Source organism: Lampetra fluviatilis, chromosome 19 (assembly GCF_964198595.1).
Source record: "Lampetra fluviatilis chromosome 19, kcLamFluv1.1, whole genome shotgun sequence".
Classification (NCBI taxonomy): domain Eukaryota; kingdom Metazoa; phylum Chordata; class Hyperoartia; order Petromyzontiformes; family Petromyzontidae; genus Lampetra; species Lampetra fluviatilis.
The window spans coordinates 528,357-551,516 of NC_136293.1; the positions used below are offsets into that span (position 1 = coordinate 528,357).

General features: G+C 50.2%; 1 protein-coding gene across 7 annotated transcripts in view; it reads left to right on the forward strand.

Moving 5' to 3' along the window:
* HERC2 (HECT and RLD domain containing E3 ubiquitin protein ligase 2) overlaps positions 1-23,160 on the forward strand; it is a 165,255-nt gene that overhangs the window by 57,516 nt on the left and 84,579 nt on the right. For 3 of the 7 annotated variants that reach the window (XM_078864785.1, XM_078864786.1, XM_078864790.1), the window contains 14 exons: positions 715-851; positions 1,504-1,655; positions 2,488-2,679; positions 3,148-3,344; positions 5,030-5,231; positions 9,231-9,413; positions 9,641-9,831; positions 13,134-13,290; positions 13,929-14,122; positions 14,637-14,870; positions 15,124-15,256; positions 15,905-16,048; positions 16,960-17,108; positions 18,363-18,639. In XM_078864785.1, the coding sequence (XP_078720911.1) occupies positions 715-851; positions 1,504-1,655; positions 2,488-2,679; positions 3,148-3,344; positions 5,030-5,231; positions 9,231-9,413; positions 9,641-9,831; positions 13,134-13,290; positions 13,929-14,122; positions 14,637-14,870; positions 15,124-15,256; positions 15,905-16,048; positions 16,960-17,108; positions 18,363-18,639 (2,542 nt within the window). The remainder of the gene's footprint in view (positions 1-714; positions 852-1,503; positions 1,656-2,487; positions 2,680-3,147; positions 3,345-5,029; positions 5,232-9,230; positions 9,414-9,640; positions 9,832-13,133; positions 13,291-13,928; positions 14,123-14,636; positions 14,871-15,123; positions 15,257-15,904; positions 16,049-16,959; positions 17,109-18,362; positions 18,640-23,160) is intronic. The other 4 variants (XM_078864789.1, XM_078864791.1, XM_078864787.1 and 1 more) reach the window with 3 other exon arrangements.

Genomic DNA, 23,160 nt, shown 5'->3' on the forward strand with positions numbered 1-23,160 from the left:
TCTGAACCGCTTGAGCGTTCCGGGATTCGGCGGTGAATGGGACACCCACCCTCCAACTTGCAGATGTTTCGGAATAGGAAAGGATGAATAGGAAAGAGGTAGACAGTGCTACCATCCTGGCAAGATCAGAATCAAACCGGATTATAAGTCCAGCGCACTAACCAGTGCACCACAGCAGCTTCCTTCTATTCTCAGTTAAGCAGGTAAAATTGTTATGTTCACACTACACATCTTTACACGTGCATCAAGCTGGTAACACTGAAATAATACTGAGCTCTCAGTGCGTCTGCTACTGCCACTCAGTATTGCTGCTCTTGTTAGCTCCTTCAGTAATGTGGTCTCTGCTCTAAGAGTGATTAATTTGCAGAATTTTTTAGCATTGGAATGTTAGGCTAATACCGGTTACATTGTTTTTTTTTCTTTCTATGGGAGGCAACTGGAGAAACCAGAGGAAACCCATGCAGAACAGGGGGAGAACGTAGAAACACCACACAGAGAGGTGCCTGGATTGGAAATCGAACTGCGGTCCTTCTTGCTGTGAGGCATAAGTGTTACCAATGCGCCGCCACCCTACAGAGCCAGATCCTGACCCTGTGAGATCATGCGTGAGGCTCTCTGGAACCTGGCACCACTCCTCAGTGCCAGATGGTGGATTTGCCCCGCTTGTGCGTGCTCGTGCTTTCTCCGTGAGTTGTCCCCCATTATGCCATGCAGATGGAGCGTGCGGAGGTTCGTCTGGAGGGCGTGGAGGCCATCATCCGGCTCGTGTCGCGCCGCGCGCTACTGCCGTCCGTGCGCTACGCGGTGCTGTGTGGCTGGCAACGTCTGCTCCCCGAGGGGGCCCCGCGCCGGTAGGGCCGACACCCCCCCCTCCCCACTGTCGTTGCTGCAGCGATGACGGTTCACCGGTCACCGCATTTCCCTCATTAGGTACCGAGATAGAGCCGTCTGTCACGAGAGCTACTCTGACGAGCTGTTCAGGAATGTTGCCGTCTCGTCACATGATCGCGAGGAGCCGCAACAATGTCATCCTGTCCCACACCGTGTTCAACCACCATGCTGCAGGTCACAACACTCCTCTGTCTACTTCTTCGCTCGCACTGCTCCACTCTGGAGTTCTGTCCCATCGTCTCTTTTCCCAAGCTCTTATAATACATTTGCTCAATTCATGATACGTGTTAACTCCTATCTGTTACAACGTTGATAACGCGGTTTCTTGCCGGCTGCTTAACAATTTCGGTCTTTGGGCCTGTGCTCGGCAACTGTTAAAATACATACATGTATATCAATCCTGTAATCCACACCTTTGCTGTATTGAATACCTTTCCTTTTAAGATGCAGAATATTCCTCGGGAGTACTGGTTTGCAACTGCACTGCAATTGTGATTTCTGTCAGATGGTGTGTGCTGCCTCACACAAGCACCGTGGTGACATCACCGCTACTTCGTGGTGAATGACGGCTGTTGTTGCTGCCTGGCCGTGTGTGCGTTGGTGTGTGCACAGCACTCTGTTCTCTGACTGCCTCCGAGACGTCGACCTCACTCCGCCGTTCAGTCGCATCCTCCTGGAAGTCACCTTCAGCAAGGTCCACAGCTGGGCCATCGACAACATCCGCAGCATCGTCCTGGATGCAGACAGCAAATTCAAAAACTCAGGTTGGGGCATCACTGCTTGGCACCTAATTGTGTCTTGTGTGCGCTGGGGAGCGGTAGCGTAGTGTGCTGGTGACACGAGTTCGATTCACACTCATGGTCAAGACCAGTGATGAATATCTGAACTGCTCCTGGGCCTCCCCTAGGTCGACTCAGTCTCAAATGTATTGTGTAACCATCGCCACTAGGGAGACAAAGGCGGTTGGGCGTGGTGCTGGCCACCCACCCCCTCGTGTATCGTGCCGGCCTTCGTAGGTGCTCCCTTAACAGCACTTGCCCCAAAAGTCTGTAAAGGCTGTACGGGGGATCTTTGTCTTTGTTATGGTTCCACCAGTGTCCATAGTTAGCATTTGGCCTTCTGAAGGAGACACACCCCCCCCCCCCCCCCCCAGGTGGTCACGTTGAAATTCTCTTGCTTTGTCATGAAGGAGTCACAGTGGCTATCTCGGCCAGGCAAGCACCGACATACTACGATATTATTTTACACGTAGATAATCTTCGGCATTGCAAAATGCTGTCTTGATTTAGAAAAATTCTCAGTATTGGAGAGTGTGAGCCTTCCTTCATCTGTGACTGGATAATACAGGCTCATTTTTCTCGATCATACAAAGTGCAAACAATTGCGCAGTATATGCAACGAATCTATGAATGTCTTCCTCTCATCTGCATCTGAACTGCTGAAATTCATAAAGTGAATGTACACGTGATGCCAAACCGCATTTTGACTTTTAAAGTATTCAAGTATAAATTGCATGCTACTTTTGTGTACTCTCATAGTTGTGTTTGAACGTTTGATAACGTTTGATAATCACACCGGTTAATTTTTTATTGCCAGGAATCCAGCCAGCACCCCTCATGACCATGACGAATGAGAACCCATCGGGGCCCAGCCTGGGCCTAGTGCCGCAGGCTCGCTTCCTGTTGGTCATGCTGAGCATGCTCACATCGGAGCACCGTGCCAACAGCCTGGGCCTGCTGCTCAACTCGGGCATCCTTGCCCTCACGCAGACACTGCTGCGCCTCATAGGTACAGGGCGGTGCGGAGATGCTGCACATCACGAGCGCTCGCAGAGATCCCACACGGGGCAGGCTCGCTAGGCTCGGCCGCTGCAACTGAGGTTCACGGCTAGTAGGATGCTAGCTGATTCAGTGAGACCGTATGATATTGTACTGCTTCCATAAAGTGGACACTAAAGATGCTGGGTATATTTACACTGAGGTAAACATTGATGTTTAAAACCAAGTTTTTAGTGGTACACTTTGGGGTTTTAGGGTATATTGGGAAACAGGTGAACACGTCCAGTGTACAAAGCAACACAGTGGAAGTCTCCCTGTGGGAGAGGAGCTCTGTATAATGGCGCACGGTGTGACGGCGTGTGTGTGCGGTGTGACGGACGGCGTGTGTGTGCGGTGTGACGAATGGCGTGTGTGTGGCGGATGGCATGTGTGCGTGCGGTGTGACGGTGCTTGCGGTGTGATGGTGCGTGCCATGCAGGGCCACTGTGGGACAGCAGTGAGGAGGCGGCAGAGCCGTCCCTGCAGGGTGCATCGGCCGCCGTGCTGGAGGAGTCGCGGCGTGAGGCGGCCCAGGCTCCGCTGCCCGTGACCGGGCCCGAGCTAGCCGCCTCCATGAAGGTCGGCACGCGCGTGATGCGCGGCGTCGACTGGAAGTGGGGCGACCAGGTCTGTGAGGTGCCTTCTCCCCATCGTCTTCATCCTCATTACCCACCGTTGTTGTCGTCATTGTCGACTGATATTGTCGTAGCTGTGGAAAGCCATCATTGTCACCACCACCATAAGCAGGGTCGAGCCTTAGTAGGACAAGGATGGGCGAGCACCTTGCACCAAGTGGGTGTTACAGGCTGCTGTGGGGCTATGTTGTGGGCAGCAGAGGACAGCACAGCAAAATCCATAGCTGTGCTGTACTATGCTCCCACAACTATGCTCCCCATATCCATCCTGCCCTGAACAGCGTGGTGAAGTTTGGTCGAATAACCCTTTGATCCACACTCAGCAGTGGCTTGACAAGAGGTGCTTCGGTTCTCACATCCATATACACGGTGGTCCACATGCATGCGAGTGGCGGCTGCTAGTGCCATGTTGGCACTGCACGGAACACCAAACATGTTTTGACTTAAAGCTTTCGTGACTGCAGGGATTCATATTCTTTGGGTCTTTTGGTAAAGTCACGTAGATAGCTTCAAAGAAAATAACCAAAAAACTACGACATTTCGATCGCAACACAAGCAATCGTCATCATCTTTGAACCTATCTACGTGACTTTACTGAAAGACCTAAAGAATACCAAATGTGATTTGAAGCTTTCGTGACTGTAGGAATCTCTACTCTTTGGTTCTTTTGGTAAAGTCACGTAGGTAGAAATAAAATAAAATAAATCACGACGTTTCGATCGCAACACAAGCGTCATCAGGCGTAACCGATACAGCAGGACAACTGCTGATTTGCTAACAACAAGAGCTTATAGAGGGTTTTGGTGGGCTCAACCCCAGGGGTAAGTGGGCGGAGCGTGAGAAAATTAGCATGTCAATGGTACATTGACATGCTAATTTTCTCAGCATGTCAATGGTACATTGGTACATTGACATGCCCTGAGGGGAATGTATGGAGGCACGCATGCTGTACATCAAGCAAGCACCTGATGTCATCGGATTGACTACCAAACTCTAAACTCAACTATTTTTTTAGTTTTACCAGGCAAGGCCTACTGAGCTTTATAGCTCTTATTCCAGAAGTGACTTGGCCACAAATGATAGCTCAATGAAGTGGCTTATCACGTACATATTTCTAGCAGCCAAATACTCATAATAATGTTTTTTGGGTTAGATCGTGTTATTTATAAATGTGTCGTAACCCTCCACCACCCGACATGGCCAAACAGTAAAATTGTATCACGTTTACAAAAGACAAATAGTTCACTACTTTAGCCCACCGGTGTGTTGAAGAGAGAATCAAGATAATTTACAATTTTTGAGTACAACGTTTCGCTGGTAATTACATCCAGCATCATCGGGCATTTTGCAGAATGGTGAAGCCCTCCACTTGCTCCCAGTCTTAAATAGAGCAGCAGGGTGTTGTCATCATTTAAGCCAAATACTCTAAACGCATGTTGATTCTAAACCAGAGGACCCGGATAAAAATACACGTGACCACTAGGAGAACATCCAAACCCACGAGCTCCTGTATACCAGGTGAGGCGGTTAACGTACAGTTACGACATTTTGCTTATCAACTGCCATACAAAAGGAGAGAGAGGGGGATAGAGGGAAGCATCTTGAGGCCAAAGCCCAGGAAGTCGTAAGGATGCCCGTGAACGCGACGACGTGAAGGTGAGGACAGGGGCCTCGCTGTGTTGTCAGGATGGGCCGCCCCCTGGCCTGGGCCGCGTGATCGGGGAGCTGGGCGAGGACGGCTGGATCCGCGTGCAGTGGGACACGGGCAACACCAACTCGTACCGCATGGGCAAGGAGGGGAAGTACGACTTGCGGCTCGCCGAGCAGCCCGCACCTGCCCAGCCCTCCAGCGTGGACGACTCGGACGTGGAGGAAGACGCCGGTGCCTGTACCCTCCTCACCACTGCGACCACAACCGCCGCCTCCACGACCACCACAAACGCCTCCACCATCACCACCATTATGGCTAACATTGCCACTACCCTTTGGTTCTTTCGGTAAAGTCACGTAGGTGAAAATAAAAAAGTAAAAGATAATAAAAAAAAGAAAAAAAATAGAAATAACTAAATTAAATCACGACGTTTCGGGCGCAACACAAGCGTCCGTCATCAGGTGGGGACAACCACAGCGAAATAGTTTGCTGAAGTATGCCAAAGAGATGACTCTGACAAGGGATTATATCGCTGAGGGGGGGGGGGAAAGAGAGGCCAGGGTGAGTGTGGGGGTGGGGTGTGGGCTGGAGAGGAGCGGAAAGGCTGATCCTTAAGCTCGACTTACTGCTGTGACACGTTGGTTGGGGGGGGGGGTTTGGGGGAAAACTCTGCAGGCTCGAAACACTGCACGGCTAATTTCCCAGTGATGGGAGTGAGAAGGGCTGGGAGTAAAAGACTGGAGATACAGATATGAATATAAACTATAAGATAGCTAAGGTTTAACTTGGTTATTAACATCCTTCCATTGATTGCTCAATTTTAATTCATCTTCTCAGTTGAAGTTTATGTCTATGTTTGTATATCTGGGTGGCTTCATGGACAAATCTTTGGTGGTATCTAGATGGCTTGCAGAGCACTTTGGTATCAGAGAAAACAATATCATGAGAGCCCACCGCGTTATAGCAGTGATCAGCAACTGCGGAAGATCCAGTTCTGCCATGTTTTAAATCCACCTTGTGCTCGCGAATGCGGTCCGATATATGTAGTTTCGTTTCCCCAATGTAACAATCACCACAAATGCAACTAAGTTTGTAGACTCCAAGGTATTGAATGCAGGAATGACATCTTTATGGATGGGATTAGATCATGGATCTTGTGTACTGTACTGAATCGGACCTGGATATTGTGTTTGTTTAAGATTTTGGAATTTTTTTTTGGTAACGCCTGCTATGTATGGTAATGTGACGGTTTTGATCGGAGTCTTCAAGGGGTTGTCTTTCTGTGGTTGGAGAAACAGCTTTGCGGATAATCTGGTCCGAATATCCATTCATCTTTAGGGCCTGGCGTATGTGTTCCAATTCACTGGCTAGGTGGTGTTGGTCAGATATGCAGTGGGCCCTATGGTGTAATGTTTTGATGAGGGAATTCTTCTGTGCCGGATGGTGGTGGGAGTCAGGTTTCAGATATGAATCTGTGGGTGGCTTTCATGTAGACAGTGTCCCAAAGAGCCGTCAGGGTTTTTCTCAAACAACATCCAGGAATGGTAGCTTACCATCCTTCTCCACTTCCATGGTGAATATGATGGATGGGTGTATGGAGTTAATGTGGTCGAGAAATTGGTTAAATGCTGGTAGGCCATGTGGCCAAATGACGAAAGTGTCATCCACATATCTCTTCCACAGGGAAGGATGCAGGGGGGATGTCTGGATGGCGTCTGTTTCAAATTCTCCATGAAAACATTGGCTATCACTGGTGACAAGGGGGAACCCATGGGGGTACCCTCATTTTGTTTGTAGAAAGTACCATTCCAGGTGAAGTACATGTTGGTAAGGTTCAGTCCATGTTGGACTAAGTCTTCAATTATTGCTAAGGTGTCAGGCACTGGAACCTTGGTGAATAGAGAAACCACATCAAAGCTGACGAGGACATCATCAGGGGACAATGAAATGTCCTTGATTAGAGAGACCAAGTGAGCTGAATTAAGTACTGCTGAAGTGGTCTTGCCAGTGAAAGGAAGTAAGGTATCAGACAGAAAACGGGCTAGTTTGTAGGTAGGTGAGTTGATCGTGGACACGATGGGCCGCAGTGGGGTGCGTTCTTTAACGCTCTTGGGAAAACCATAGAATCTGGGTGGTCTAGCAGCCGAAGGTTTTAGGGAGAGCCGTTTGTCTGGTTCGATTAGAGCAGTCGAACTGTAATGATATTGTTGGTTTTTGTAGTTAGGCTGTTAGTTGGATCTTTATTGATTTTGGAGTAGCTACCATCATTGAGCAGGTCCTGGATTTTGTTGTATGTAGTTTTATCCATGATGACAGTGGCATTGCCCTTGTCGGCCGAGAGGATGACTGTGCCATCCCACTTTTTCAAATTTGCGACTTCAGAGCGCTCGTCTTTGCTGATGTTGCTAATGGATTTCTTTGCATTTTTGAGGATCGTGGCAATTTCAGCTCTAGCAACGTCTGTTTGGATGTATCCCAAGCCTTTGAGGGCTACATCAAACTTGGAGGTTATATCATCCTCTGGGATATGTTTAGGGGTAACTGCGAAATTCAGTCCTTTGGCTAGTACCGATTTTAGATTGTCAGAAATTGGGATGCTACTCTGATTGCTAGCAATATTGTTAACATCTAACTTTTTAATGTGTGGGTCTGGCTTCTTTGACAGGAGGTTGAATTTAACGATCAAGTTGACTTTACATTTAGTTGACAGTGAATTAGCAGAGGAGGCTGTCATGTTGTCAACACGGTCCCAATCAGAAGGGGACATTTTTTGTGTTAACATTAAGTGTGATTGTAAGAGACTCTTGTCTAGATTATCGAGTTCAAATCGGAGCAATCTTCTTCTCTCTGAGGTTAGTGATGGATTAGCTTTAAACAAAATCCGTTTAGCGATCGGTGAAGTGACAGCAGCAGATGTGAGTGAATGTGCTGGGTATTACCTTTATTGTCGCGGCGTCTCTTGAGGAAGGTTAGCGACTCGATTAGCTGTGACTTCTTGTCCCGTTGTCTGTTAAAAGCTTTAACAGATAAGTGCAATCCCTCCCCGTAGAGGCGGGTTAATTCTAGATTTGAAGTTTTCGTGACTGCAAGGATCCATACTCTGCAGAGTTCTCCCCCAACCCCCCCCCCCACCCAACGTGTCACAGCAGTAGGCCGCGAGCTTGAGGATCAGCCTTTCCGCTCTTCTCCAGCCCACGCCCCACCCCCACACTCACCCTGGCCTCTCTTTCCCCCCCCCTTCAGCTATATAATCCCTCGTCAGAGTCATCTCTTTGGCATACTTCAGCAAACTGTTTTCGCTGTGGTTGTCCCCACCTGATGACGGACGCTTGTATTACGCCCGAAACGTCGTGATTTAATGTAGTTATTTCTATTTTTATTCTTTGTTTTTTATTTTCACCTACGTAACTTTGCCGAAAGAACCAAAGAGTGGATCCTTGCAGTCACGAAAACTTCTAATCTAGAATTGCCACTACCACCACCACCATCACAAGCACCTTCACCATCACCACCACTATGGCTAACACCACCACCACTACGGCTAACATCACCACTACCGCCACTATCACCATCACTACGGCTAGCATCAACATCGCTACGGCTAACATCGCCACCACGGCGAATAACACAACCAACACCACCACCACTGGTGCTATCATCACCACCAATGTCATTAAAATAGTAAAATGTAAAATATTTAATTAATTGTTGTGAAGAGTCTTTGGTGTTGATTGCTTGCAAATGTAATTAAAATGAAATTTTTTCCATGTTTTATGTGCTAGTAGGCGTACGCGAGTGTTGATAGGTCTGATAGTGATACATGACAAGCGCAAAATGGATGTCAATCGACTACCCTAAAGCCACCGTAATGATCGCCTAATTACCCAGGAGATAGCCACATCGTCTAAAGACTCGTTTTCAGAAGCCTCCTGTTACATTGGAATGCTTGGCCAATTCTAATGGCATAGTATGTTTTTAGCTATGGGAGGAAACCAGGGAACCCGGAGGAAGCCCATTTAGAACAGGGGGCGAACATACACACGCCACACAGAAAGGCGCATAAGTGAGGAATCGAACTCGGGTCCTTACGGCTGCACCTATGGATCCCATAATCCACAGTTGGCCTTGTTCCCTGCGCATGTGGTGCGGCCCCGGTCTGCGAGCCGGTGTGACTGGTGCGTGTGCCGGCCGCGTCGACGGATTAACCTTCGCTCCTCTCCTGCGGCTGTGCTGCAGACGGGGATGCGTTGGAGCAGAGCTGCCACCCCACGGCGCTGCTCTACCGCTCCGCACTGGGGCTGCTGCAGTGCCTGGGGCTGTGCACGGGCATCCACGCCGACGCCATGCCGGGACCTGCCGTGCGCGCCACGTGCGGCCTTCTGCGCAGCCTCGTGCACAGCGGCACCGTCGACAAGAAGGGTTCGTCCGCGTTCGCCTCACGGCGGCGTGGGGTCGCGGCGTGGTGTCACGGCGTGGGGTCGCGGCGAGGTGTCACGGCGTGGGGTCGCGGCGTGGGGTTGGGGATCGGCGTTGACTGCGACTGCCCTCTAATCGGTGTTTGGCAGCGCTTCGCGACCCGTGCGGCTGAGAGGAGGAGAGTCCCCGTGTGAGCGTGCCCGCGCCCCTCTGCCTTTTGTGCCGTGCAGCCGTCTCTGTGAGCGACCTGGTGGCTCGGGAGCAGCACTTCCGCTGGGGCACGCTCGGCTTCACTCGCAGCATCGCGCTCTCGGGGGCCGTGTGCAGAGCGCTGAGCACCGCGCAGTGGATCGGGCTGCTGCTGCGCTTCGTCGAGCAGCGCGGCGGCGGCGGAGGCGGCGTGGGATCGCTGCAGCGGCAGGTGCGTCAGGCGGTCGCACCGCTCCTCCCATGAGACTCGACAACGAAGCGTGGCTCATGTTGGAGAGATTCTCCTCGGTTGTGCGTTCACCTTGCTGGCCGTCAGTCACTGGTTTTAACGTTTCACTAATGTTGCTACTGTCTGCCTCTCCATCCTCGCACTCGAGTGACATCACTGTACTGATGTTGTATACGCATTTATGGGAGTGATGCCACAACAGCAGACACACTTCATTCACTACTACTACCATGGTCTCTGTTCCAATCAACATCACCCATTGATTCCTCCTCCCGTGTTGAGGACTCTCTCTGCCAGACTGACTCTTTCATCTCATCCATACTGTTCAACCATCACGCTGCAGGATGCAACAACCCACTCACTAACCCACTCAGTCGGCCTCTCACCCACTCACCCACTCATCCACTCACTTGCTCACCACACTGCAGGTCACAACACTTCACTTTCTGCTTCCTTCCCACTGCTGGACTTTGGAATTCCCTCCGATCTTCTATTTCTCAAGCTCTTATATTTCAACAAAAGCATCAACTCTCGTCTATTACAACATTTTTCGTGCTGTTTATTGCTGGCCGCTTGATGTTTTGGACGCAAAAAACACTTTGCGGATTGACCTGGAAGTGACATCACAGCTCTTTCTTTCCCCCCCGAGCACCTCCTCTTCAGGGTCTGGAGCTGTCGAGAAGAGTGAGCGGTACGCTCGGGACTTACCTACTGAGCGAGCTCTCGAAAGATACATTTTTGTGTTTCCGCCCACATGTATAAAACACTCATGAATGGAGTTGGCCATAGATCAGGGGATAGGACCACAGAGCTTGGAAAATTGTCGGCGCCGATCCTGGATGCCTTCCCGCTTGCATGTGGTTTCCCACGTGTCTCGATCGTTATCTCTCTGAGAGGGAAATAAAACTGCGCGATACAAATGTAAAATCTTTACGATGATTTTTCAAGTTTAGTCATTGGTGACTGAGGTCATGAAAACAATCCAAAAATGGAACCAGTTTTTATCTATTTGTGGGTACCTGGGATTTGAACTAAGTATGATCTGTTGAATTTAAGTGTTTTTTGAAAATTGCGTTCTTAAATTGCTCTTGTAACCCAGGTCGCCCTTGCAAAAGTGACGACAGGTTTTTGTAATCGACATCCCGGTTGAATAAAGGATCCGAACGCATGCCCTTTACAGTAGGCTCACCTCTGATGCGTATCAGTTACAGCTGGCTCACCTCTATGATGCGTATCAGTTACAGCTGGCTCACCTCTATGATGCGTATCAGTTACAGCTGGCTCACCGCTATGACGCGTATCAGTTACAGCTGGCTCACCTCTATGACGCGTATCAGTTACAGCTGGCTCACCTCTATGACGCGTATCAGTTACAGCTGGCTCACCTCTATGACGCGTATCAGTTACAGCTGGCTCACCGCTATGACGCGTATCAGTTACAGCTGGCTCACCTCTATGACGCGTATCAGTTACAGCTGGATCACCGCTATGATGCGTATCAGTTACAGCTGGCTCACCTCTATGATGCGTATCAGTTACAGCTGGCTCACCGCTATGATGCGTATCAGTTACAGCTGGCTCACCTCTATGATGCGTATCAGTTACAGCTGGCTCACCTCTATGATGCGTATCAGTTACAGCTGGCTCACCGCTATGACGCGTATCAGTTACAGCTGGCTCACCTCTATGACGCGTATCAGTTACAGCTGGCTCACCTCTATGACGCGTATCAGTTACAGCTGGCTCACCGCTATGACGCGTATCAGTTACAGCTGGCTCACCTCTATGACGCGTATCAGTTACAGCTGGCTCACCGCTATGATGCGTATCAGTTACAGCTGGCTCACCTCTATGACGCGTATCAGTTACAGCTGGCTCACCGCTATGATGCGTATCAGTTTACGCTGGCTCACCTCTATGATGCGTATCAGTTACAGCTGGCTCACCGCTATGACGCGTATCAGTTACAGCTGGCTCACCTCTATGATGCGTATCAGTTACAGCTGGCTCACCGCTATGACGCGTATCAGTTACAGCTGGCTCACCTCTATGACGCGTATCAGTTACAGCTGGCTCACCGCTATGACGCGTATCATTTACAGCTGGCTCACCGCTATGACGCGTATCAGTTACAGCTGGCTCACCGCTATGACGCGTATCAGTTACAGCTGGCTCACCTCTATGACGCGTATCAGTTACAGCTGGCTCACCGCTATGACGCGTATCAGTTACAGCTGGCTCACCGCTATGACGCGTATCAGTTACAGCTGGCTCACCGCTATGACGCGTATCAGTTACAGCTGGCTCACCTCTATGATGCGTATCAGTTACAGCTGGCTCACCGCTATGACGCGTATCAGTTACAGCTGGCTCACCTCTATGACGCGTATCAGTTACAGCTGGCTCACCTCTATGACGCGTATCAGTTACAGCTGGCTCACCTCTATGACGCGTATCAGTTACAGCTGGCTCACCGCTATGACGCGTATCAGGTACAGCTGGCTCACCTCTATGACGCGTATCAGTTACAGCTGGCTCACCTCTATGACGCGTATCAGTTACAGCTGGCTCACCTCTATGACGCGTATCAGTTACAGCTGGCTCACCGCTATGATGCGTATCAGTTACAGCTGGCTCACCTCTATGACGCGTATCAGTTACAGCTGGCTCACCTCTATGACGCGTATCAGTTACAGCTGGCTCACCTCTGACGCGTATCAGTTACAGCTGGCTCACCTCTATGACGCGTATCAGTTACAGCTGGCTCACCGCTATGATCCGTATCAGTTACAGCTGGCTCACCTCTATGACGCGTATCAGTTACAGCTGGCTCACCGCTATGACGCGTATCAGTTACAGCTGGCTCACCTCTATGACGCGTATCAGTTACAGCTGGCTCACCTCTATGACGCGTATCAGTTACAGCTGGCTCACCTCTATGACGCGTATCAGTTACAGCTGGCTCACCTCTATGACGCGTATCAGTTACAGCTGGCTCACCGCTATGACGCGTATCAATTACAGCTGGCTCACCGCTATGACGCTTATCAGTTACAGCTGGCTCACCTCTATGATGCGTATCAGTTACAGATGGCTCACCGCTATGATGCGTATCAGTTACAGCTGGCTCACCGCTATGACGCATGCCCGTTACGGTCGGCTCACCGCTGTGACGTGTGCCCCGCCCCTGCCACGCGGGGGTGGGGGGAGCCTGTCTGCCTCGCAGTGGAGGTCCAGCGACGGGTGGCGGCGGTGTGAGAGCGAGCACACGGATCTCGTTTCAGATCCTGGCGCTCCGTTTGCTGAGGGCCGTGCTGCCCTCTTGGAGCGGCGGCGGTGGTGGCGAGCGTGCGCAAGAGATGAAGACTCTGCTGGAGCGCCTCTTCCTCATGCTGGGAAACCTGCTGAGCTCCTGCTCGTCCGACAGCCTGTCGGCGCGAGGTGTGTGGACGTCATCAGAGGCGGAGCGGTTTCCCACTTAAAGAAGCTTTGAGGCATTGGTGCTCATCTCCCGTTTACAGCCCTGAGCCAGTGGTAAACATTCCACATCCTATGGTAGGACAACCGCTGTTGATTTCCCCGCAAAGTGCTTCTATTTTTATCGACCCCAGAGAGGTGATGGGCTCAGTCAATCCCCGACCAGGATTGGAACTTGCAACTTTTTGCTAGCAGCTCCCTCTACCGCTGAGCGCTTGAGTTTCATGCAGATGCACACACGTCAATGATTTTTGTGTCTGGTAGCTGAAGGTTTGGTTTTTATAGCATCAGTGCTGACTATTTCATTTTTATAGACCAGTATTCTTCAATGCAAGGCCCGTGGGCCACTGGCGGCCCCTGGTGGCCTTTAGTGCGGCCCCTGACGTGAAAACATCCCATCATTGTCCTGCTGCTGTCAAACCGAATGGTTTCAAATGTCTTATCGGGATAGTGGCCCCCCTCTGAACATTAGTGAAGTACACTGATCTAGACGTAATTTTTGCCTCATCGTATTCCACGTTTGGGTTGTTAATGGTCCTACGTGGCCACGGCTAATCCCGGACGCAGCTTGCGCTGACCCCCTGCGTGTGCCCGCCCTGCAGATGGCACCTGCCGCAGTCGGAGGGGCCGCCCGCAGGCGTCTCTGACGGCGTCGTGTAGTAGCACGCTGGCCGAGGAGACGGTGACGCTGCTGCGGGTGCTGCACGCGCTGCCCCGCTGGAGCCCGCTGATCAACCAGCACCTGGAGGCACACCTAGGCTGCGTGCGTCACCTCATGGGAGCCGCGCCTCATAAGGTGGGCGGTTCCCTCCCTTTGACTGCCTGCCAGGCCCCCCACCCCCAGTGATTGCTGCGGGTGCACTGACCGCAAGATACGCATTGTCGGCTTCCCGGCGGATGTTAAACATCCCTTGATGTCATTCGAAACGAGTCTGCTGTTCTGTGCCAGCGTCACGGCTCGCACTTTCCAAATTCGAAAAATTACCCTGCAAGTTTTACTCAATTGGGATGACAGAGCGGCAACCACTGCCCCCGACTGGCAGGCCAGGAGTCGCCTTGTGCCCACAGGGACAGCTGCCAGTGGGGGAATGCCAACCGTGCCCATCGGAGGTGCGGTGCGACGCAAGTCGCTGATCTCGTGCAGAGCGCTCCGAGAGGCCCTGGCGTACGGCGGGGCGCTCTGTAACGACGCGGCCGCTTGGCGGCGTCGGGGGCGACGCCTTGCAGCCGGGGACCGTTGGTCGGCCCCGGCAGCCGTTGTTTGCGGTCGGCCCTGGAAGAGCTCTCGTTGTGCCCGGGCCATGCGGCAGGGTGGTGTGGTGGATCCTGCGGGGGACCGCGTGCAGCTGGAGGCGCGCGGGCTGGTGGCTGTGCTGGCCGTGGTGGGCGGTGTGGACGGGCGCCTGCGGCTCGGGGGGCAGGTGGCGCACGAGGAGTTGGGTCAGGGCACGGTGACTCGCATCACGGCGCGAGGGCGCATCACCGTGCTCTTCCAGGAGCCGCCACGGGCCAGTCGTGTGTGCTCGCTGCCGCAGCTCCAACCGGTAACCCCCTCCCCTCCCACCGTTGTCGTCACTCTTGCTATCGCAGTTACCATCATCGTGGCTGATCATTGCCATGACTATCATCGTCACCACCACCTTCACTGTCTTCATTGCCATCATCATCATTATCGTTGAGGCTACATGAAGTGGAAAAGGCCCGCTGTTGAGATCCCCGGCTGTTATGGCGTAACTGGCCGACTGTGAAGGAAATGGCAGTGGCTGAAGTTGGGCACTGTGCGTGGCCATGGTGCAGGTCTCTGAGGTCGGCTTTGACCTGAGCAACTTCCCGATGACGGAGCCACTGCTCAACTCATGGGGCCAGCTTGTGAACCTGGCCTGCAGCAAGCAGCACCGGCGGTGGCGATCTGCGGCCCACGGGCCCACGGGTGAGAGCGTGGCCTGCGCACGGGGGGGGGTGGCCAACGCTCGCCAGGCCCCCGTCGGCTTTCCTCTGCTCTTTAGCGATAAGTTTCGCGGAACGGTTGCCTGCTACCAATTCGCTTGTGTGGACGTCGCTGTATCAGTCGCTGACAGTTGCACAACCGGTTCCTTCCGAGATTAGGAAGCCACTCGAGCTGTGCACGTCTAAATCTATATTGAAAACGTATTTCTTTACAACTGCTTTTTGTGTTTAGATTTGTTGTCCTTCCCCCACACCTCCGATGAACATGGTTGGCTGTGTATGCTGCGAAATAAATTCTACATACATACATTACAGTGGAGACAATCTCTACTTTCAAGCTTTGATTTCCCTGGTCATTTCGTTGTGTATGATTTTCGTTTGCGAACTGCGAATAGTCGTAACAGCTGTCGTCACACGCCGTGCAATTCTCATTTGTTCATCGGGAAGGGTTGCGCTTGTGTTACGATAGCTGTCAACTTTAAGTCTGGCTGTACGAACGAAGCCTGAAATATGATGCGAGAGTCTGCGGTCGCGGACGCGGCCGCACCCTGTGATCGCAGGGAGCTCGACACAGTGGCCGGATGCTAGAGCCGCTCGCTTTGTCCATCCCCGTGTGCTGCGTGCGGCCCAGACGAGGTCGACGTCGTGCTGCTGGCCAGGCACCAGGTGCTGCTCTACGTGCTGAAGGCTGCGCGCACGCTCCTCTCGCACCAAGACAAACTCCGGCAGATCCAGTCACAGCCGGCCCTCCTCGAGCAACCCAACCCATCCCATGGCAAGTGTGCGCACGTGCACTCATGCACACAAACAAACAAAGGCAAAGATCCCCCTCATAGCCTTAACAGACTCTTGGGGCAAGTGCTGTTAGCGAGCACCTATGACGGTCGGAACGGTACACGAGGGGATGGGTGGCCAGCACCACGCCCGACTGCCTTTGTCTCCCCAGTGGCGATGCTTACATACCGCACCAGCTACTCATTTGAGGATGAGTCGACCTAGGGGAGGCTCGGAACCAGTTCAGATAATTATCACCGGTGTTGGATGTGAGCTGGAATCAGACTTGTGTTTCTGGGTTCGTCGCGCAGCGCGCTAACCACAACACGATAGCCCCTCGTCCATACACACATTATACACACATACACAGCATCGTGAGCTGTCATTCTGCACCAAATGACTGTGATCTCACAACTGGCTTGCTGGCGAAGGTCATAGGGATAAATGTTAGTGCTGAGGGTCAACTGGTGGATGTGACTGCCGGATGCATTACGTGCGTTCTCCACCGTGCTACGAACCATTACACCACGGTGGCAGCCTCCTTGCAAATCACGCATGCGCTGACGTTAAACCCGCATTTTAATCCTGAAATGCGCCTTGTTTCGAACGTGGCCATAATTGGTGACTTGGCTCAGTGGTCGCGCCTTCTTCGCCGCTTTTTGCCGACGTTTGCAGTTCGAATCCGCCAGGCCACCCTGGTTAATACTCCGGGATGTATCAACCATGAAATACATGCCATCTGCTTCACAGTGGACGTTAAATGTCTCGTGACGCCCTTCGAAATGAGCAGGCCACCGTGTGCTGGCGTCATGGTCTGCAAATGACTCAATTTTGATGAGACATTATCGTACCGCTATGGCAGGCTATTGCCCACTTGTTCTAATGCGCCCTGTGCTACTGGGATGCGATCAGATGAGGGAGCGGTGGCGGTGGCGTCGCCCGACATCTCGGACCTCTCTCCAGATATGCCGCAGCCTCCCATGATCCTCCTGCAGCAACTGCTCACGGCCGCCACGCAGCCCTCTCCGCTCAAGGCCATATTCACGCGACAGGAGCTCGAGGTGATCTCTCCCTCTGCCACCCTCCCTCTCACTCACCTGTTTGCATTGCTGCTCTTTGCCTTTATTACCTTGGCAACGCGGTACGTCAGTCCACGCCGGCAGCATACTTTGTGGCCAACTTGCAGCTCCGTTTGTCCCCGGGATTTTTGGCCGACCACCTATGCCAGTGTCTGCCCCGTCTATGTGCAATCCTCTTGCAAGTTGTTGATCCGGGTTCTTCTTGGGCGTTCTCTGGGCGTTGTCCCGTAGATGGTTCCATGCACGAGCGTGTTTGGAAATCTCTGCAATTGTGAATTACAGCTGTGGTCCCTGTTCTTTGTATTTTAGTCATTGATGGTTTTAACACATTAACACGTCATTGTGGAAACATGTTAAATATCTCATCTGGTATGCAGGAGGTCGTGGGTTTGATACCGACCCTGACGCGTGTATATTTGGAGTTTGCATGTTCTCCCCATGGTTACATGGATTTTTCTCCCGGTCCTCCGGTTTATCCCTCCACATTTAGAAACATACATTTATTGCATTTGGCTGAAATACATTTCCACGTGATAAGCTACTTCATTGAGCTATCATTTGTGGCCAGGTCACTTCTGAAAAAGAGCTATTTAGCTCAGTTGGCCTTACCTGGTAAAATAATAATAGTTTAATATTATTTCCTCATAATTTACAAACTGCTTGTAGTCTAGCGACGTGGTAGTGAGGTTTGTGGTTCACTGAGCTGGAGCCATGATGCACGTGAGACGGCAGCGTGCAGGGCGGCACGGTGAGGCCTACAGAGGGCACAGGACAGCCAGCCTGGCGTGGCTCCTGTCACACGGGAAATAAACAGCCGGGCAGAAATTTATTAATTTTTGCCTTGAAAATGCACGGGGCTTTCAAATGAATTGCACATTGGTAAGGATACACCATTACCTGGCTGGGATTTTGGACTGAAGCAGAAATTAACCTGTTCCCATTCCGAGATGTTGTACTCACCACAGTGAACTTTAGTGACACGACCACAATTGTGCCAAACCTCCTCCCGCATGGCCTTGTAGTAGCCTCAGTACGTATTCCGACCTGAAGACGTACAGATAAAGTTATTTTATTTCAGTTATCCTTCTGATTGGTGCAACGTTCTTGCAATAATAATGTTGTTTAAAACAATGTTGTCCGTGCCCCTCTTTTAAGAAGGCACAGAGTGCTCCCGTATTGATCGAGTTACCCGGGGCCCTTTGGGCACACAAACGGTGTTGTTGCGTTGCTGTGCAGGCGGCCGCTCTGGCCGTGTGCCAGTACCTGGCGCTGGAGGCGAGCCACCCGGCGGTGCCGGCCTTCGATGAGAGCAGCTCCAGCGAGTCCCTGACACCCACGTCGGCGCCGCCCACCAAGCCGCTCAAGCACAAGCAGCAGCAACGGCGCCGTCCATCGCCCCCTCCGCCACTGCCGCCTGTCACTCAGCTCATGGAGATGGGCTTCCAGCGCAGGAACGTCGAGTTCGCCCTCAAGTCCCTGTCGGGTGGCACTACCGCCTCGGCAGGCCTCCCCGGTAATGCCCGCGGCCTGTACACGTCGCTTCTTTCGTCCTTCGCCTTTTCGAGATAACTAACCGTTTAATGAGAGTAATAATGATCGCGCTGTTCTAGTAGCGCAAGATCGTCGCGAAAAAAGACCCCTGACGTGTCGGGCATTTGGAGCCAGCAGCAAATTAGGCTTTGGAAGGAGTTTCCTCAGGGAGGGAACCATGGCAGGCCGAGCGTCAGTGGCATAAGGCCCTGAACGCAACAGCTAACTAAGGCCTTGAAGCACAGTAGTGGTGATGCATTACTGGTAATGTTAGTCTCACAACTGTAAATAATTATTTTTTACTTGCAGGAAGTACCCGGCATTGCCTGGGGGGAAAATCTATTTAAAAACTTCTCTTAAAAACATAACATATACATACACAAATACTAATCTATTTTGAAAGCTGGACGTGCCGTTTGTCCATTTGTCCGTCAACAAAATTATGAGAGGCTTGCAGAAGTCCAAAAAGTTATGGAAAGTGGGGGGTAAATGGTTGATCTAAAAGGTTTCTGAAAATTGTTGACCCCCCCCTCAAAAAATATTTTTACCCCCGGCGAGGCAAATATACATACACATCCTACATACAATAGTGAGTACTATTTAGTGACTCTATAGTAGTATCTGGCTCTATAGTAATATCTACTGATACGTTACGATACGTTCAATGCATGTATGATACGTAGCTTTAGCGATTTCATTTTAAGGTTACCACGATACGATACGTTCAATGCATGTTAAAAGTTTTTATAGCAGATATGATTGTTTTCTGAAAAAACTTTCTATTAAATTGCAGTTCATATAGGTAGGCTAAGAATTTACCTTCTTTTTTTTATTTGACATTTTACTGTGCAATACAGTATTGTCATTAGTAAATACAGTATATAGTTTATACAGTACGGTACTGTAAATTACTCTGTTTTGCTAAATTATCACCATTCTTTAAGACTCCTGGGTAGGCTAGGCCATCTTCGACTTGCGATATTTTCGACTTACGATGGGGTCGTCGTAACGAATCTCCATTGTAAGTAGAGGACTACCTGTACATTGCGCTACGTTCCGTAGTGATCCATTCTAGTATCTACTGACTGTAGTAGTATTTGCTGACTGTAGTAGTAGTATATACTGACCGTAGTGGTATCTACTAACTCAATATTAGTATCTGCCTACTCTATAGTAGTATCAACCAACTCTATAGTAGTAAATATTGACTCTACAGTAGTATCTAATGACTATAGTAGTATCTACTGACTCTATAGTAGTATAGTGGGTTCAAAAGAGTCGCAGACGTGCTTCTTGGAGGCAACACATTTATTTAAACCAACACATACACAAAGGGGTTACAGCCCCTTTACCAAATAACCTATGGTTGTGGACCACCAGGCTAGCTACGCTAGTTACTAGGAGTAGCTACAAAGGACAGAATCCTAGCTTGGGTCCCCGTCCATATGTTGGTGACTTCTTGGACGTAGAACGTAGATCGTAGATCTTCAGATGACGACAACAACGCTGAACCCCGTTCCCTGTGTGGACCCGGTTTATATGCTCCTGGGTCGTGGCTGGCCCCGCCCTTGGCCACGACCACCTTCGAGAAACCTCTTATCGTTTCTCGACCCTTCCCGTAGGATCTCACCCTGACACGTGACCACCCCCTAGCCCCCACCTGGGGCCCTTGTGTAGATCTTACTAGTCACGTGCCTTCCAGGGTCAACCAGAGTGCCATGGCCTAGGGCAGGGGTGTCCAAACTTTTTGCAAAGAGGGCCAAATTTGATAAAGTGAAGATGCCCGCGGGCCAATAGTTCCTTCCGACATTTTTTTACCACAAAAGTTACGTGAAAACACACACTGTTATAAAACAATTTTCATTGTCACAATTACCTTTATTTTTCAAATTACAATGTAACCAAATATAAGTCACTCAGGCAGACGTGAACAACTCTAAAAACACAATTCTGCCTTTCATTCAGTCAGATAACATTGAACAAACTGTATAGAATACCTTACATTTCCATGAGTTAAATATCTTTACCTCATGAACATTTTAAACAGGAGTTATAAGTAATGCAAAGTGGTCTGTTATCATTAAACTTTTAAATGAGTGAATTTTGCCCTTGCCTTTTACAAGATCTTTCAGAAAGCAATAGTTTGTGTCACATCTACAGGTACATAACATTAACAGTTATAACCAAATCTTATTCAAGAGTTTAATAAAACAAGTGCCATAAGTCCAAGTGCATTAGTGTGCTTTAGGCTTTTCACTGTTAATAGTGACAGATGTTACCGTTCAAAACACTCAATTTCAGATTGATCAAGGAACAGATAACTTGCTGATAATAATGAGAAGGGTGATACTGAGATATAGATTTCAGTAAAGAGACCAGGTCTGGCTTGAGGGCAGTGGTTGATATGCGTAAAATGCCACGCAAGTGGGAGTCACTCATCCTTGACCTCAATCGGTTCTTATTTAAGTTCATGACTGAGAATGTTTGCTCACACAAATATATGGAGCCGAATAAGCTCCGTATTTTCTTAGCGAATGACCGCATTTCTGGAAACCTGCTTTTGTCCAGCTGCCGGTAAAAGTCAACAAGATAACACTGCTGGTGTTTTCCGCGGCACTCATCATCACACTGCAGCTCAATGAGCTCCAGCTGCAGCTGTGGAGGAGCATCATCAGGGTCCACGGAGAAGGGAGAAGAGAAAAGCAACATTTCCTTTTAAATTACTGCAAAGTCCCGAAAGCGTTTGTTAAATTCCACAAAAAGAGATGCGATAGCTGTTGCATAACTCTTCATTTGCGCACCGATGTTGTCCTGTGGGAAACTGTCAATGACCTCTTTCAAAGCTGGGAAGTGCGCGGTGCAGGGCTCTGTTTGGGCAAGTGTCTTTGGAAAAGTTGCAGTTTGGTTCCAAAGGCCTTGATGTGAGTATATAGCTGGCTCACCACTGCATCTTTTCCTTGAAGATTAACATTCAGTGCATTCAGATGCTTCGTTATGTCAACCAAAAAAGCCAGATTTGCCAACAATACAGGATCGGACAGTTCTTCCATTGGTTGTTCCTTCTCACCCAAAAAATGTCCAATTTCCTCTGAGAGAAAAATTGCTGCAGTGCGGACCCCCGACTTAGCCACCTCACATCGTTGTGATATATTACGTCATCGTATTCAGCCTGGATGTCACGCAAGAACTGCTGAAACTGTCAGTGGTATAGAGCTTTAGAGCAAATATAATTGATTGCCTTTGCCACTGGTTTCATAACATCGTCAAATTTGAGATGTTTGGCGCAGAGAGCCTGCTGGTGAACGATACAGTGAAGTTTAAAAGCGTTGCCTGCTTCTTCGCTGACTTTATTGCAGATCAGTGTGGACAATCCACTTCGCTCACCAGCCATGGCAGGTGCACCATCGGTAATGATCCCAGAAACTTTACTCCATGGTAGTTTTATATCATCAACAGCTTCACAAACAGAAACGAAAAAATCTGTTCCTCTGGTTTGCCCATTAAGGCTTTTGAGGTCAAGCAGCTTCTCTGTCACGTTCATGTTGTCATCAACTCCTCTTAAAAAAATAAGTAGTTGTGCAGTGTCAGATGCATCGGTGCTTTCATCGCAGGCTGATGAGAAATAATCAAAAGCCACTCCCCTGTCCCCCAGTTGTCTCTGAATATCTGACGATATGTCCTCAACTCTCCATGCCACAGTGTTGCGTGCCAGGCAAACATTTATAAATTATTGCTTCTTCTCGGGGCAAATGTTCTCCACCATTTTCATGACACAGTCTTTGATAAATGCACCTTCAGTAAAACGTTTGCCATGTTTAGCTATTAACATGGCCACTTCGTAGCTGGCTTTGGTGATGTTTTTCTTTGACTCGCAGGCCCGCATGAAGAATCATTGTTGCGATGCCAGAGCAGCACGGAGTTGCTTCACTTTTTCAGCGCGGTCATTCCCTGTTAGCTTGTCGTATGTTGTAGCATGTTTAGTTTTGTAGTGTCTCTTTACGTTGAAATCCTTAAACAAGACAAACACTATTGTCTCGATTTCCAGTGAAGAAGTATTGTAATTCCCACCGCTCCTGAAAGCGGCGGCCCTCACTGTCAACTTTTCTCTTTTTTTTGTTGCAGTCGCCATGGCAAAAATAATTCAAAGGGTTCGTGGCACGTATGCAAAGCCAGAGGGCATTAGAATGGTGCTGCCACCTGTGGCGGAAGGAGGAAGTTTTATGATTTATTTATTCTGACAGAGATAGCGAGCCATAAATAACACATTATAAGACCGAAGCTGCGGGCCGTATGAAATCTGACCGCGGGCCGTAATTGGCCCACGGGCCGGACTTTGGACATGCCTGGCCTAGGGTAACCTCATCCCATGGCTGACACTCTCACACACTCCCTCCTGTAGGAGTCAGTACTACACGCCATGTGTGGTGCCACTGCGCTATCCCAGCGCTCACCCTCTAGGGCTGGTATTACACCCACCTACAGGGTATCCGCGATGACGATGCAT